General features: G+C 44.4%; 2 protein-coding genes across 5 annotated transcripts in view; one reads left to right on the top strand and one right to left on the bottom strand.

The window, feature by feature from the left end:
- The window catches only part of LOC147621512 (uncharacterized), a 29,597-nt gene extending 13,459 nt beyond the window's left edge, over nucleotides 1-16,138 (top strand). Inside the window, exon 5 of one of the 4 annotated variants that reach the window (XM_086824272.1) lies at nucleotides 12,995-13,342. In XM_086824272.1, coding sequence (XP_086680398.1) covers nucleotides 12,995-13,135 — 141 coding nt within the window. In that variant the 3' untranslated portion in view covers nucleotides 13,136-13,342. Of the gene's footprint in view, nucleotides 1-9,544; nucleotides 9,791-12,617; nucleotides 13,343-15,467 lie in introns of those variants that run through there. The other 3 variants (XM_086824274.1, XM_086824275.1, XM_086824273.1) reach the window with 3 other exon arrangements.
- Nucleotides 1,592-4,230, bottom strand: LOC147621513 (uncharacterized). The gene is made up of 3 exons (XM_086823734.1): nucleotides 2,816-4,230; nucleotides 2,405-2,720; nucleotides 1,592-2,274 (listed from the first exon to the last, which is right to left on the bottom strand). Exons 1-3 carry the CDS (start codon nucleotides 4,228-4,230, stop codon nucleotides 1,849-1,851), a joined length of 2,157 nt encoding a protein of 718 aa, XP_086679860.1. The 3' UTR covers nucleotides 1,592-1,848.
- Nucleotides 16,139-16,900: the final 762 nt, after the last annotated feature.

Below are 16,900 nucleotides of genomic sequence, written 5' to 3' on the forward strand. Positions count from 1 at the left end.
AAGCCAAACAGGTGGCCTGTAGTGCCAACGGGGGGGCCCCGCGTGTAGGGTATAGAAGGGGCCGCTGCGCCAAGTGGTGTGAAAGGCCTGGCGCCGCAAGATCGCCTCATCCGAGTCACCCCGGATGCGGTCATACTGTCCTCGCAGGGTGTGGATCAACTCCTGCCAGATCCCCCGAACAGTCTCTGCTGGTGGCTCCAGTCTCCCCTCTAAGGCCCTGAAGCACCGGGCCCTCCAGGTGAACCATATGGTGAGGCTGCTGAGGAGCTCCCATCGTAGATCCCTCTCCTGTGTCCAGCCGGCGGACGAGAAGTTCGGTGAAGGAACAAGGCGAGGCTGGCCCCTAATGAATCTGATGGCCTGGCTGTCCTGCTCCATCTCATAGCCCATAGCAGGCCCTGACGAAGTCGACCAAGTAGCGGCACCCCACGTATACATATCCTCTGGAGAAAGGGGGGCCAGAATGCGCAGCATCCGCAACCAAATCTGCTTCGCCTGAGGGCAGTCCCATAGGCAATGTCTCTGTGTCTCCCTAGGGTGGCCGCATCGGACGCAGGCCGCCGGAAGACCGCTGTAGACAAGCCAGGTGCCAACTGCAGAGCCCTGGTGGGCGACCAGCCACTGGAAAGTCGAGATCCTGCGTGCCTGTCGACTAGCCCAGATCTTGGTCCAAAAATCCTCCAGAAACTCCTGAGAGAGTCCCTGTAGCCGCCAGTGCCTCGATGCAGCTGGAGAGACCATCCTCCTCGCCGTCAAGATATGTCGCCCCAACCGAACAGTATACTGGAAAAAGGTGATCTCTGTGGCCTCAAGGGATGCATTAGGATCATGCCACTCTGCAGGCCGCCATATTGACCCAGACCCTGCAGATGTGGACTCTAATTGGCGCATATGGGCATATGCAGCGCGCCCTTTGGCCACAGAGATCACCTGAAGTGACTCAGCCTCTCCACCTGGATCTCCTCTGGGAGATTGCAGAAGGCCTGCCAGTCTCCAAAACTACGTGCTGGGCCTGCCGCCAATGGTCCCCAGGCTAGACGAGGTCGAGAACCCAGCATATGACCCTGCTCTGTGCGAACCGATGGGCTTCGGATGAGCGGCTGTCTGGCCCGCTCCTCATCACAAGAAGGAGGTCTCTGAGAGAGCCCCGGTCTCAGCAACTCCCAAGCTCTCAGGATGCTCAAGGCAAATCTGTCCTCCCATCCATAGTTGCCACACGTTTTTTGAAACGCGTTTTTGAAACGTGTTTGAAACGTTTCAAAAACGTTTCAAACAAATTTCCAAAAGTTTTTTAAAAGTTTTTTTCAAATTTTTTTTCAGGTGTTTTTTCCAGGTTTTTTTTAGGGGGGTGTCCATAAATTTATGTTTGGTACAGTTTAATGCTAAAATCTACATTCAACTTTCATATACATGAATCATGATACATCATGAATGATGAATCCATGATTCAAATTTCATACTGAATCCTGATTCTTAATACATCATACATGATTACAATTTACATCATACAATGATCATACATGTAACATGAATCATGATACATCATACATGATACATGGCAGTCTTCAGGAATCAGGAATTAGATCATAGATGGCAAAAACCCATATAATTATTAATAGCATAACCAGTTTGAAGTTACAAGTTACAACTTACAACATACTAAGCAACATACTAAGCACTAGTGAATAGTGTCAAATGATAAATCTGAAATCTGAAATACAGATGTCTGTACCGAAAGACCAAATACAAAAACTCTGAAAAAACAAATGGTCTCCAATGTCTGGAGTCTGGACTCTCAACTCTAGACTCAAGTGTCAAGAGTCAAGAGTCACTAGTAGTAACTAGTAACTACTCAGCATCATCCTCCTCTGAGGAATGTGAGTCTGTGTCGTAAGAAGATGAAGCCTCAGCCTCAGCCTCAGCACTCGTAGATGCATGATCTGCTGATGTCGGTGCCCGTGATCGTGTCATAGTAGCTGGTGCCATCATCTCCTCGTATAGCATGGCATAGATGTCGCGCTCCTCAGCAGGGATCTCTGGTACGTCCTTCACTTTCTCTATGTCGATCTTGTCGACATTCACTTGGCGCGGCTCAATGGGATTGCCTTGCTGCTCAATTAAACGGAGGTTGCAATGACAATACACCAACCGTTCTAATTGAGCAGTGGACAATTTGTTCCTCTTCTTTGTATGGAAGAGGGCCCATGTGCTCCAGTTTCTCTCACATGGACCAGAGCTGCAATCCTGTGAGAGGACTCGTAATGCAAGGCGTTTCTGTCAAAAGATAACAGAAAACTTTATAAATAATAAGAAGAAACAACTTATATAAGTTGTAAGTACTAAGTTGTTACTTCAAAGTGCAAACTTATTACATGTAAGTTGTAACTTGTCAGTGGGCACTTACCAGAACTGGAGTACCGATGCCATATTTCTCCCACCAAGAGACTGGCTGAAGCTGAGTCTCTCTCAAAACTGCAGTGGCTCTCCCAAAGGCATGACTCCCATTCCGAAATACTAGGAGCTCATCCTCTAACTTCCTGAGGAGCTGAACATCACCTCCAGTCCAGGTCTGGATGTAAGACTGCCATCCCTCTTCTAGCTCCTCATTGTTGAACTGCTCCTCATTCCGCCATAGTGGGTGTAGTATATGGGCAACCGCATGGATTGGCCTATGAAACCAATCCCATCTACGGTTCCACACCTCCCTGATGTCCTGGATCCTGTTCAACGACACTTGGAAGCATGGAATTAATATCAATGTATAATGTGGCCACTGGCAACTAAAAGAACAACAATGACATACAATGATACATACCTCTCAGCTGATAGTATAGTGCATCGATCTAGGGCCTCTCCAATGCGGTCCATGAACTCATATAAGAGTCCAAGGGTGCTGCCCTCCATGTCCGTAATGCGAAGCACACTATATATAGGCTGAGTGGCCGTGACAAGTGCAAGGGCCTCAGCCCACCAAGTGTCTCGCATTACCGCGCGCACAAATGCTACTGCCTTGGGATGCTCTCTATCATCCCATGCCATCCACTCCTGAGAGACAACAGTGCGGAGTAAACCTGTACGGACCCGCACAAGCCTCTCAACCACAATGAGCATGTAAGCAAACCTGGTGTTTGAGGGCTTCAACAACTCCAAATCACTGTGTGCACGAAACATAGCTAAAACCTTTGGCCTCTTGGTGACAAACTTCACCATGCTCCGAGAAGTACTAAAGAGGTCGGCAATCCACCCAATTTTGGCCACATCCTCTATCAAGAGGTCCAAGCTGTGTGATGCACATGGAGTCCACACTATCTTTGGAAACTCATCCTCTAACATCCTGCCCATAGATACACAATTTGACCCATTATCTGTAACTACCTGCACTATGTTCTCTGGGCCAATCTCTAGCACTGCCTCACGCAAATGTCTCCATATGAATGCTCCAGTAACAACTGTACCTGGAACCGAGGCATCAATGGCACGCAAAAACATTGTGCCCTTACAACAGGACACCAAAATGTTATATACATTTCTCTTTCTCATGTCTGTCCAGCCATCACAAAGCAATGTGCATCCATATTTCTGCCAGGTTGCCTTCAAAGGCTCCATCTCAAGCTCCACTGCCTTCTTCTCCTTCCTTAAGTGGGTTTTGCGAAGGGACTCATAAGATGGACCCTCCCACTCATACCCAATGCGGCTGATAGCTTTAATGGCCTTCTTCCAACGAGGAGTACGCACGACGTGAAATGACAAAGCGCATTGTATAAACAACTTTGTCAATTCACGTGTGGCCTCCTTGACAGCTTGCTTTTGTATGCCTGCTTTAATGCCTGCCCTCTTTAGAGAAGGCACGGTGGGCAATGAAGATCTGTGGGCTACAGGAATGGAGCTAGACCCACCTGCTTGACTCTGCAAATCATCCTCTGTCCTAGCTCTTTTGGACACATCACCTACAGAATCTGTATCCTGTACATCATCATCAATAGGCTGAATTCCCTTTGCTGCTTCATGTTCTCTCTTCCATTGCTGAAGAGACGCTACAACCTCTCTTGGTACTTGACTGCAAGGGCCAATGCCTTCCCCTCTTACTCCTGTAAAATGGGCCTTTACCCTAATAATAGACCCACCTGACACTTTGGCACAAAAATTGCATTTCCACCTTTCTGTGCCTGAACCCCCATATCTGCTCACAGGAGTTACGTGGTTCCACATGGCATCCTTAGCCCGAGGCATGATGAATGAATGAAGAAATTTGGGCAACCTGGCAAGAAATGCCCAAATTTCAAATCTGAAATTTGGTCCAAAATCAGAAAAAATCAGCATTTAGGGTTATTAAAAACCTGAGAAGCAGGGTGCGTAGGGGCCGGAGGAGTAGGCTTGGTGCGTAGGCAAGGTGTGCATGCACCAATGTAGGCAACCTGGCAAAAAATGCCCAAATTTCAAATCTGAAATTTGGTCCAAAATCAGAAAAAATCAGGATTTAGGGTTAGTACAAACCTGTTACCTACGGTGCGTAGGGGCCGGGGGAGAAGGACTGGTGCGTAGGTAGGGGTGCAAGCAAACCTGGAAGACTTCAAAGGCTGGAAACGTCTCTTTCAAGCGTCACTTTCAAAACTGAAATGCCAGGAGATACTGCATCGTACGTTTTCTATCATAAAAAAAAACTGGCCCAGCAAAAAAACGCGTTTCAAACGTTTGAAACGTTTGCACGTTTCAAACGAGTAGCCTAAAGTTTGAAACGCGTTTTTTTGCAACTATGCTCCCATCCTCTACTGAGGCCTGTCCTCCTCATCTCTATGAAGATCCATCGTATCTCTGGTGCCCAAGTGTCCCCTGTTGGGGGAGCTCGAGCCTGCAGCCGCCGCTGCAAAAGAAGCTCTTTCCAAGGCTCAGCGCCTGGAAGCAGCCCCCGAACAATAAGCTTCCCCAATAAGGCTCTACTCTGATCAACTGGATCTATAATGCCCAAGCCTCCCTGGGCCAACGGAAGTGTAATAACTGCCCAAGCAACCTTTGCCCGGGCTGGCTGACCATCTCGCCCAGACCAAAGAAAGTTCCTGATCAGCCTCTGTACCTAGCTGATACAAGAGCTCGAGAAGATCCAGCAAGACGTAATGTACCACATGGTCGCTAAAAGCACCTGATTTGCCACCACCACCCTCCCAGCCAAGGATAGCCGAGCTGTACTCCAATACAGAAGCTTCCTCCGAATGCTCAAAAGAAGCGGGGCAATCTGCTGCTCAGGTGACAAATCTAGTCCAATCTAGCATCCCAAATATCGCACTGATGTGCCAGGAGGAATCCATCTAAAACCCGGGTCTGGGCTCCATGCCGGAGTGGGAGCGCTACTGATCCAAAAGGCCACTGTCTTGCGCCAATTGATCAATGCTCCCGAAGCTGCACTAAAAACCTGAAGCGACTGCTCGGCCCGCTGAAGATTGGCCTCCTGGCCATGCCAAAATAAACCCGTGTCATTAGCAAACTCAGCATCGAGCAGGTCCTCCCCCCGGACTGGGAGCTGGAGTCCTCTCAAGATACATGCTCATAGCCTCAGCAAAGAAGAGAAAAAGAAACGGGGCGAGAGGACACCCCTGACGGACTGATCTGGTCAACTCAAAACTCGGTCCCTGTCCTCCTGCAATCAGCACCTGACTACGAGCTGTGGAATATAGAGCCGCCACCCCTCGAATCCAACCTGGCTCAAAGCCCAGGCGAAGCATAGTGCCCTCTAAGAAACCCCAATCGACTCTATCGTATGCCTTCTCAAAATCGAGAAGCATCACGACCAAGTCCTCACCAAGAAATCTAGCTCGGGCCGTCGCCTCCCAGAAGGTGAAAATGTTGTCAAGGATACTACGCTCCTTGACGAATCCTGTTTGGGTAGCATGAATCAACTCCCCCAGGAAGGGCTGGATCCTCAAACTCAAGGCCTTTGCTAAGCCTTGTAGACAGTATTGAGGATCGTAATAGGTCTCCAATGCCGAATATCATCTGATACTCCCTCCCCCTTGGGGATAAGAAAGATCAAGCCCTCTGAAAAGCTCTGTGGCATCACCCCAGTGTCCAAAACATACTGAAAGCCCCTGCAGAGGCCTGGCCCCAAAAGGTCCCAATAGCACATAAAAAAGGCAAGCGTCAATCCGTCCTCCCCTGGGCAACTATGGCGCGGAAGGTCCCTCAAGGCCTCAGCAAGCTCAACCTCTGAGAGAGGCTCACCCAGAAGTGTACGCATACGATCTGTGACCCTCCTCTGCACATGGGCCCACACAGTCTGTCTGCAAGCATCCCGAGCCTCAGTGGCTGGCTCCGCTGCAAGCAAGTCTCTATAGAACCCAGTGGCAATGGCTCTGATCTCCTTGGGCTCAATAGCTAGTAGCTACCGATCCGTCCGGCCTCCCAAGCTGCGGACTCCTGCTCGAGCATGGCGGGGCCCAGTAATCTCAAAAAACTCCCCAGTCACTCTATCACCAAGCTGCGTCCACAGGGAAGCAAACTGTAACATGGAAAAGGCGCTCTCCCTGCTCGGTCGCTGCTGGGTCAAAGCCATGCTGCCAAGGTCTGAAGAATGCCCGAGCGCCCCTGATGTCAAGGGGACTCATGGCTAGGACCTGGGCCACGCTCTGGGCAGTCTCGAACTCGATCTGGTAGTGTCCACGGCCCATTAGCTGAACGTCCAAGATCTTGCCCACATCTGCAAGAAGGCAGGCCTGGAGAAGATCCCGGATCTACCCTCTGCTGGGGCGAGTATAGCTGCATTGCATTTGCATTTAATATAGCTGCATTGCATTTGCATTGAAACCATTCTCTATCTCTTAAGTATTTCTAAGTGCACTTTAGTTAAACCTAAGGTTGTTTTACTATGATCAATCTCCTGCATCTCACACCATTTGTTTGCTTCCCGTGGACTATTATGGTTGGCTATGTCTTTGCCAAACTCTATGGATCAGTGCTCGAGGCTGAGCTCAGCACCATAGTAGAGAGGGAGGGCCTTCGATCCCTATGTAGTCTGGATCATATCTTCACTTTATGGAGCCTCATTGAGAAGGCTAAGACAAAGGGGTGGTGCCTTTATTATTTCTTTGTGGACTTTCATTAAGCTTTTGATACTGTGCCCCGAGATAGGATGCTTCAGAGACTCTAGGCTTTGGGGGTTCCCTCACAGATGGTTTGGGGGATTATAGCATTATATGAGAGGGTCGTGAGGATATTTTACTTCCCAAAAGGACTATCAGGGGATAGCTAGCACCATAGGTGTTAAGCAGGGATGCCCTCTATCTCTGGCCTTATTTGGGTTGTACATAGATGAGATCTCTGACTCTATTGACAGACAAGGTAGAGGAGGTTTCTCATTGCCAAGGCTCCTTATTTCTTTGATGCTCTAGACTAATGATATTGTTCTGATCTCTAACTCATAGGAGGGCTTACAACGACATATGATAGCCTTGGAGGAGTTCTGCAGGGAGAGGGGATTGACAGTGAACCTTAGGAAGACCAAGGTCACGATCTTCCACACATTACCAAGGGTGAGGACCGACATGCAGATCTTCTATGGAGGCAGCGCCAAGTCGAGGTAGTGAGCTCATATGTGTACCTGGGGGTAACTTTTACTAGCACAGGAGGATATTGCCCTGTACAAAGGGGTGGCTCTTTGATACCATGGTCACCCCTATTAGACATCATCATCCTCTTGTTGGCTCCTCTTTGGTGTCCTATTTGTTCCCCTAGGGCTGACCATGTTAGCTTGAGGGGTTGGTAGAGAGACAGTGTCACTAGCTTTGGTAGAGAGACAGTGTCACCAAGCACACTTCTAAGAGCCCTGTACAAAGGGGTGGCTCTTTGATACCATGGTCACCCCTATTAGACATCATCATCCTCTTGCTGGCTCCTCTTTGGTGTCCTATTTGTTCCCCTAGGGCTGACCATGTTAGCTTGAGGGGCTGGTCACCCCTTTTCACCTTTTCCCACCCTTTTCCCTCATTTTATGGACTCGTGGACCTTTATACCCAGTCGTGTGATGTTGGTTGGCTGCCCCAGTTTGTGCATATATATAGATGTACCTTCCCCCCTCACGCACATTGTATTCACTAGTATGGGATACTAGAATTGTTGCCTACACAAGGATCTCATATGAGGAGTATTCTAGTGGTATGTGACACTAGAATATGTCACATATGCAGTTACAAAACTATGAATCATTTATTAGTATCATGGATTGGTTGATTCTAGTCTATGAGTTGTTTCGAAGCCAACATAGCATGCATACTTTGCCTATATGGTTGATCAAAGATATGCAGGTTTGTCTTGGACAACAGTGTGCCAGTTAAACTTCCCTAGCTTATGTGAACATGTGCTTGTTTTGGCAGCTTTGTAGAGAAGGATTTCTCACATCGATCATGTCATGGCACATTCCTTTGACATGTCTGTGGATGGATCCCCAAAAGGACTCCAATGTGAGACCAGTGACATGTCAACCAGAGTTTATGTATTTTGCATGTATGTGGATAGATCCCCAAGAAGGACTCTAGTGTGAGCCGACTAACATGGCAAGAGAACATGTGTGGCTTTTGAAGCCTGACATGACAGAACATGTGTGGCTTGTGAAGCCTGACATGATAGAACATGTATGGTTTGTGAAGCTTGACATGACAGCACATGTATGGCTTATGAGGCTTGACATGACAGGACATGTGTGGCTTATGAAGCTTGACATGACAGAACATGTATGGCTTATGAGACTTGACATGACAGAACATGTATTACTTATAAGAAGCTTGACATGACAATACATGTGTGGCATATGGAGCCTGACGTGACAATACATGTATGGCGTATGGAGCCTGACATGGTGTGTTTTCTTACTGTGCATGCGTGGCATATGTAGCCTGACATGACAGTACATGTATGGCAGATACACCCTAACATGGTGTGTTTTTCTTACAGTACATGTATGTTAGATGCAGCCTACTGTTGGCCATACTGTTGTTGACCTGTTCGAAGGCAAGAGAAGTGAGTGAGGGAGAACTTGCTACAGCTAGTCTCTGTCTTGTGTGCTTGTCCTCCAAAAGAGCTGCCCCTTCCTCTTGCTGACCAGTCCTTCACCTTTTGCTGATTGCCCTCTCGCTGGCCAACAGTAGGCTGGTTTACTCCCTCTCTCGATTGGTTTCTCTCAGGTTGGTCGTACAGCTGTGCGAGCTCTTTGTCTACTGGCTGCTCTCCAAAACCAGTCGTACAGCTACGTTTTCTCTCTAAGTACTGGCCGTATAGCAGCAAGATGTCTTCTAGGCTCTTTTGTACACGGAACAAATTGTACAGCAGTTGTTACACCTGTACTCTAGTGGGGTCACTCTCTCTCTTTGGTGGTTTGTACTGGCTGGTTGCAGAGTGTTTCTTCTCTCTTCTACCCTTAGAACAAGCTGTAAAAAGTGGGTTGCTATGGGGCAGATTTGGGGTCGTTTGTATGGGACTTTTATAGAGCTGTTTTTCATGGACTGATTTGGCTCGGTGACATAGCTATCCTGGAGATTTCATGGGTTTTTTTATGGTGCAGATTCAAGACATGTGGTACGACTATTTTTCACGTAGCAAATCAGGCCTGAGCACATAGCAAAAGACTGGGGCTTTTAGCTTTGTTGTGAAGTAAACTTGGGCATAGTCTCATGTGTGCTTTGAGGAAAGCTACCTAAGATATATGTGGAAAAATTGAGTGCTCATTGCACCCACACCTTGGTCTGTTTATATCAGTTTATTCATTGGAATAAAGCAATTCCTATGGGGGGCTAGCCGTTCTGGGTCAGTGATGTGTTCTTTTCAGTGTTGTTTATGGTTATTTCCTGTTGTGTCCTAAAGTTTGTTTCAATACTATGTTGTCTGTTGGTGTCCCAAGTGTTATGGGGTTTGTTATCATAGGTCTGGAGGATTGGTTTCAACTCTTGGTACATAGTTTAAGCAGATGGACTCAAGAGGTTTCTAGTGAGGAGCGGCCTGCTTCTCCTAGGATTGATTATCTACACGACGCTAGAAACACGGCATTCGACTTTGGGGAGTGTTCTTACAATTAGGAGTGGAACTATTATTTGGAGCAGCATAACACAGTCCACATGGTTGTTTTCTTTTAGAGGAGTGGTGTACCTAGCAACTTGTTTTGTTGCTTTTGTAGCTGAGTTACTGAGGAGATTACTTGTTTTGTAGAGCTGAGTTACTGAGGAGATTACTTGTGGAGATTTCTTGGTACATGTTACAGTCTTTCATGTTTGATCGAGGATGGTGTATCTAGCTTCTTGGAGTTCACTTAGCATCCGGTCTCCATCCGATGCTGAGAGGGGGTGTTAGACATAATCATCCCCTTGTTGTTGGCTCGTATGTGGTGTCCTATTTGTGCCCCTAGGGCTAACCATGTTATCTTGAGGGGCTAGTCACCCCCTTTCCCACCTTTTATCCCCATTTTATGGAGTCATCGAACTTTATGCCCAGTCGTATGGTGCTCGTCGGTTGCCCCTGTTTGTGCATATATATAGCCAGGCCTACCCCCCCTCACACACACTATATTCGCCTCTTACATGCCTTGTGCCTCTGCATTTTGGCTTGCTGCAGACCCTCACATATGAGGTGATCTTCCCCCTCCTGCTCGAGACTTGTACCAACATGTTCATCTTGTTTGGGTGATATTGAGAGTAGGTATCCACCTGCGTTTTTCTCCATCTCTCTCTCTCTCTCTCTCTCTCTCTCTCTCTGTCTGTCTCTCTCTCTCTCTCCTGCATTTCGACTTTCCCATTTTCGCTATGCATTCCTTCAACCCCGTCTATGATGTATGTTGCCCAAGTATGGGCCCCCAGTTTATCTTCAGTCGACTGGCGAACGGATGGAGAGGCCCCAGATCCTGATGCTATCATGGATGATCCACAGTAAAACTTCGGTTGTGCACGGTATTGTACAAGCTGAGTTTGCTGCATCTCCTATGCTGATCAAGGCCCTCTTCCAGATGATAGATTTCATTCAGAGAGTCAGAGCCATGGACCAAAACCGATTTCCTCACTGCACACTAGAGGCAGCACACAGAGGATGGTCACCCAGGGCCGAGAGCGCTCATGGTATGCAACAATCCTACACTAGTTTTCAGAGCATGGAATGGGCATTGACAGACTCCCTCCTTTTTAGTACGATGAGGCCTCCCCATACTTCAGACTCTCTCATGCTAAGAGGAACTGGGCTTTGACATATGATTTATTGCAGCAGCTGCACACCTAGCAAACATGGATTGGTCTAGCCTAAACCCTACCGAAAAGATGCAATACTATCATGACCATTTCCTACAGCTCAGAGAGAGCTCAGAGTTTCCTCACAAACCCTCAAGATCGAGATAAGACATGCTGCAAGAGTACCACAACATGCACGCACATGCAGACTATGTCATCAGGAGGTTGAGTTAGAGGAGCACTTTGTATGTAGATGCTCAGCCTACTATGAGATTAGAGGGAGATACCACTGCTTATTTCGGGAGATACCACTACTTATTTCGGGAGGGTTTTGGACCACTGCGGTGCCGAGTGATAGAATACCCACATCAATGATGCTTGGGAATATTCCTTATGGAGATATGCTGACATAGAGAGCGGACCCTGCAGTTATGGTTACAGTGACCTAGCTCATCCCATACCTGCATCACCAGCTTCTTCTGCCCCTCTACAGAGACACCTTCTACACTACCGATCGCCCATCTACCACCTCTATCAACTGCCTCTTGTCCTCTCCTCACTTGACCACCAGATCTCGAGAGTCATGGAGGCCCACACTACACAGAGGCCACAGCTACTTGGGCCACATCCTCGACATCGGCTCCAAGAACAGATTGATGAGATCTTGGCCTGTCATTAAAGAGCTGGACATGAGGCTATGGGGCATCCCCAACTGGATGTAACAGATTTGGGAGCTTTCCTAGTCCCATCCCCGATGTATGACTTCCTACACCCATCCACTTCCATAGGATGGGGATACTTTTTAGTGGCATGATTGTACACATTATAGCATACTAGAGATAGCATTGCATTGAGCCTAGATATAGATATAGATCTAGATATAGCTCCATCCTCCCACTTGATAGGTCTATTTCCAGTTTTACTTTCCTGAAAGAGGTAAGGGTTGCAACCTCTCGAGATCCTCACCTCCTGTAATATCTCATATAATAAGAAATAGATTCAAAGTGAGGGCCTCACTCCAAATGAGTTCACCTATGCTTGCATCTTCTTGTATACGGGATTGGTCTCTACAACACTAATTGCACAAGAGAGGCAAAGCTCTAAAAAGGTTTTTCTTGTCAATAAACACTCTCGTGACTCTATTACCAAAAATAAATACATTTTTCTAATTCCAATCTACATCATCTTAAAATATTAAAACTACTCTATCAATCTACAGAGCGAAAACAAAAGACCTCTGCCAAATATGCCAAGGAATACTGTATGATTAGAGTAAATTTAGAGAGAGAGAGAGAGAGAGAGAGAGAGAGAGAGAGAGAATACTAGTTACCTACTGTTAATGGTATAGCTTGAGACCATACTTGATGAGTATATGTTATTGAGGTATAACAAGTAGTGCCATGCTTGATAATTGTATTGTGGTCAAAGTGAAACAAGTCGACTATGCTAGACAATTGCACACGGTCGAAGCATAACAAGTGGTATGCCATGCTTGACAATTGTATTGTGGTCAAAGTGAAACAAGTCGACTACGCTAGAGAACTGCACACGGTCGAGGCATAACAAGTGGTTTATGCAATTGATGTGGCATGCTAATTGTAGTGTAACAAGTGGTATGCCATGGTAATTGAAGTGTAACAAGTGGCAATACACGCCATGCTAGATGATGTGTATAATGATACTCTCATCATAGTGAAACAAGTGGTAACTGTATGTTGTGTTTGTTTCCATCAACGTTTCATATTGGGATTAATTGTAGAGAAGGCAATTAATTGAAACAACTAATGTGTCTCCGTTTGTGAGAGGTGATGAGCACTGTGCGTGTCGCACATGGAGGATCTTGTCAATATCATCTCGGATTATTATTATTTTATATTATTTTGTTGGCCATGTGCCAAATGATTGTACATATTACTTATGCATGCTTGTGCATGGAGTTGCTATAGTGCTACTATATATGTGAGAAGAGTTTTGATTATTTACACTTAGTGTGTGAACAAGCTCTAGTGATTGAGCTATTTTTGTAAAAAGTGAAAAAAGCAAGTCCAATTTTGTATTCACAAATATTATTAGCTCCTTGGGCTATTTATTGAATATAATTCTCAAAATACTCATGTCGTGGAAGTGGGAGCTACATGCATGAGGAGGGAGATTGCACCCAATAGTGTGTGAATGGTGGTGTTACTCTATTTTTCTTGTTTTATGATATGCCATGATCTATCATATCAATTTTATTCAAGTATATGATTTAATCTTTAATGTATATGTGAGTTTTTAATTATTTCTTCAAGAAGTACATGAGGTCCCATGAGACAGTGGTATCAGAGCTATTGGTACTTAGAGTTGAAGAATAGGGAGAAGCTCACAAAAAGCCAAAGGGTAAAGAAGACAAAGACACAAGAACTCTTAAACAAAGATTGGAAGGCTTATGGAAAATTTTTGAGCCACTAGATAAGAATTTGGATTAAGGAATGAGGTTTTAAGCCACCTTTTATGCAAAAATCACTCTTTTTGAAGAGAAACCACCCCCCTTCTTCCCAAAACCACTTCCTTAATCCTAATCTGCTACATAATCCATCAATAAGGATGGGCTCAGCACATTGAGGAGATTAAGGACCTATTCTCAGAGTTGCTCAGAACTTTATATGCTTAAAATCCATAATCGAGTGGAGGATTATCCATAAATAAATTAAGAGAAAAGCGCTTATTGGTGATTATATACAATAGAAATAATTTTAGATTAAATCTTTAATCAAGGGGGGAATTAAAGCCAATGATTTTTTTGAATTATTCCCTCTCTCCTCTCCCACCACCTGGTGACGGAAGCAATGAAGGGCACTTCTTTTTTTTCATCTTTCCTTCGTTTTCTTACAGATGTCACACGTGGGGTGCCGGTTCACAGATGGGAGAAAAGTGTTTTCTTTAAAACTCTCTTAAAGCTTTAGCATTAAATCTTGGAAGGTTTAAAGTCCCCATATTAAGATAAGCCTTTTAAAAAAAGCCCTTATCAATCTCAAGCTTTGAGAGCTTCTAATTTCTCCCAATCCCTCAAGATTTACAACCTTCATTCGTTACAATCAGAAAAGAGAAGGAAATAAAACTTTTAGCAAATTGAAAACTTCATGGAGGTTCTTCTACAAAATTTTACGGCTTATCTAAAGACTTTTTCAACTCGTTATTACTTTGATTTATTTCGGCATCAGGAGTTATTTCATGTGATATTTTCTATGTTGAACTTGTTTCTTGGGTAATATTCTCGAGATTTTGAAGATTACCAAAATCATTGCTTTTTGTTGATTATTCAACATCAACAAAAATTATTTCTACCACTTATTTTTTGACATACGAGCTTCCGACTTCTTACAAATTGTGGGTGAAGCTAAGTATTGTTATTATTTTGGAAATTTTCATTTCTACATTAAAAATTTCCACATCTCTCTTTCATCATGAATCCTCTACCCCCAACCATTCAAGAGAAAATTCACTTGCTCTAAACTCAGATTCTTGTTGAGAAAAAGTTGAGGATGCATCTAGAAGATCGGTTATCTTGCAAAAAGAGACATACACATGTCAGTGCTACACCTTCAGATTTTGATGGTGGTGATCAAATTGAGAGAACCGTACAAGCTACTCTTAGAGCTCAAGAGTCTATGAAAGAAAAGAAGATTAGCCGTAAATCTTTTACTTTTTAGAAATGTTTTGGTAATAAAGATGCTTACACCATAATTGTTTGGCTCAGTCAATTGGATAATTATTTTTCAGGGGAGAATTTCTCTGAGAAGTACAAAATTAAATGTGCTTCCAATTACTTAGTGCACAATTTAACATTATGGTGGAACACCATTAGAATCAGAGCACAAACCAAAATCTTGGAAGAGATTTCAAAAACTCATCACTTAAGAAAGATTTCTTACTTTCATAATACAAAGCTAGGGCTAGACAACGATGGTCTATATTCAGATAGCTTGACAGAGAGAATATATCGGCTTATGTGAAGTTTTGGCAAAATTTATTATAAATACAAGTAATTAAGAAGGTTTGCACTAAAGATTAAAGAAGGAAGTTTATAGCAGGTTTGAAACCTACAATTTGATCAGAGGTGGATATGTTTTGACCACATACTCTTAGAGCTTAACTATTTTTTAAGCCTTCAATTGTGAAACAAAAAATGGTTTTTCCAAGGAACCAATGACACCCCAAACCTCAACATCAACGTTTTTGAAGCCTAAAACCTTTCCAAAATCATTTGATACATCTCTTAATATAACCATAACACAGGTATTGGCACCAAGGTAAATGATTCACAACAAGCTACAGGTGTAACGAGATTGGACATATTGCATCGAATTATCCAAGGAAGTCGAAGTTTATTTCACTTGGACTCAATATGATCGATGATGATGAAGAAGAAGAATACCACGGCAACTACTCTAACTCTTAAGGTAGCATATTTATTTCATTTGATTAGTTTTACACAATAAATTTTATTTAAGACTTTTTATAAATTTCAAGGAGAGTTTTTATACATCAAAAGTAGAACTTCTTGGAGCAACTAGCCCTTCCACCTTGAACTATACTTTATGAATTTTTCACTATACATTAGTCTTGTGGTATGGGACACAAGATTAATCTTGTGTGAAGGATTTCGATGCATACTTATCTCTAGATTTATGTGGGATAATTTATGGTGGTATGGGACACTAGAATTTATTACGCATTGAAGTCCTTGATACAATGTCTCTTTGTTATAATTATATCGTAAGATGATTAATCTCCTTTGCTCGCAATAAGAAAACATGCAACTGAGGTCATTTGCTTATCAAAGCAAGAGGGATGCTACATAGTGTCCATCTTTTAGCTGTGCGGGGAAACCCAGGTGCTATTGTGCCTCCTAGTGAATTGGTGTCATGGGTGAAATATTGGTTACCTAGTGTTATTGATATAGCTTGAGACCAAGTGCCAAGGCTATGCATAAATCTGCTCAACTAGGAAACCCCAACCTAAATAACCAGTCAATTATTATAGAAGTAAATTAAGCATCCTATAGCATGCTGATAGAGAGAGGCATCAAATGGTTCTCCAATGTTGAAAAAACAAGCTTGCAAAGAATGCACACACACACACATATACACATAGTGGAGAATCTTAAGGGAGCACACAATGAGATGATAGATAGATTAATGAATGTGTGTTGTACAAAAATGATAAGTATACCCCAAGATGGGTGTATACTAGTAGGGGCAAAAAACCTCCTAAAGAGGGGAAAAGTGCCGTGAGACTCGTCCTAGTGTATTCACACACATCACTACCAAATATGGCTATAAATCCCCCCTAAATGTGATGATGTGAACAAGGGGTGATCTGGCACTAAAAGTGCAGAGATGTGCCAAGATCTTTGGACTCTGAGAGGGAGCCCAGATTGATTCCCAAAGGGAAGTAAGTTTAAAGCTTTGCAAAAAGCTTTAAACTTTTCTCTCCTAAGAGAGCCTTCATGAATAAATCTACCATGTTTTCCTATGTTGGCACATAAGCCAAGGTGATTTCCATTGCGGAGAATCTCTCCCCCTGACATTATGATAATGCACCTCAATGTTCTTTGTGCAAGTGTTAAAAATTAGATTCCTAGCAACTGCCATAGCACTCTAACTATCAGTAAATAAGGTAGTAGCTAAGGACTCGCCAATTCCCAAATCAACAATAATGTGTCTGAG

Source organism: Cibotium barometz, chromosome 30 (genome assembly GCF_041138505.1).
Source record: "Cibotium barometz isolate CiBa-2024 chromosome 30, ASM4113850v1, whole genome shotgun sequence".
In the NCBI taxonomy this organism is placed as follows: domain Eukaryota; kingdom Viridiplantae; phylum Streptophyta; class Polypodiopsida; order Cyatheales; family Cibotiaceae; genus Cibotium; species Cibotium barometz.

Coding starts and splice junctions, on each gene's coding strand:
- LOC147621513 (XM_086823734.1), bottom strand. CDS start 4,230: ATGCCTCGGGCTAAGGATGCCATGTGGAACCACGTAACTCCTGTGAGC. Junction 2,721..2,815: donor ACTATACTATCAGCTGAGAG/GTATGTATCATT, acceptor GTCGTTGAACAG/GATCCAGGACATCAGGGAGG. Junction 2,275..2,404: donor GCATCGGTACTCCAGTTCTG/GTAAGTGCCCAC, acceptor ATCTTTTGACAG/AAACGCCTTGCATTACGAGT.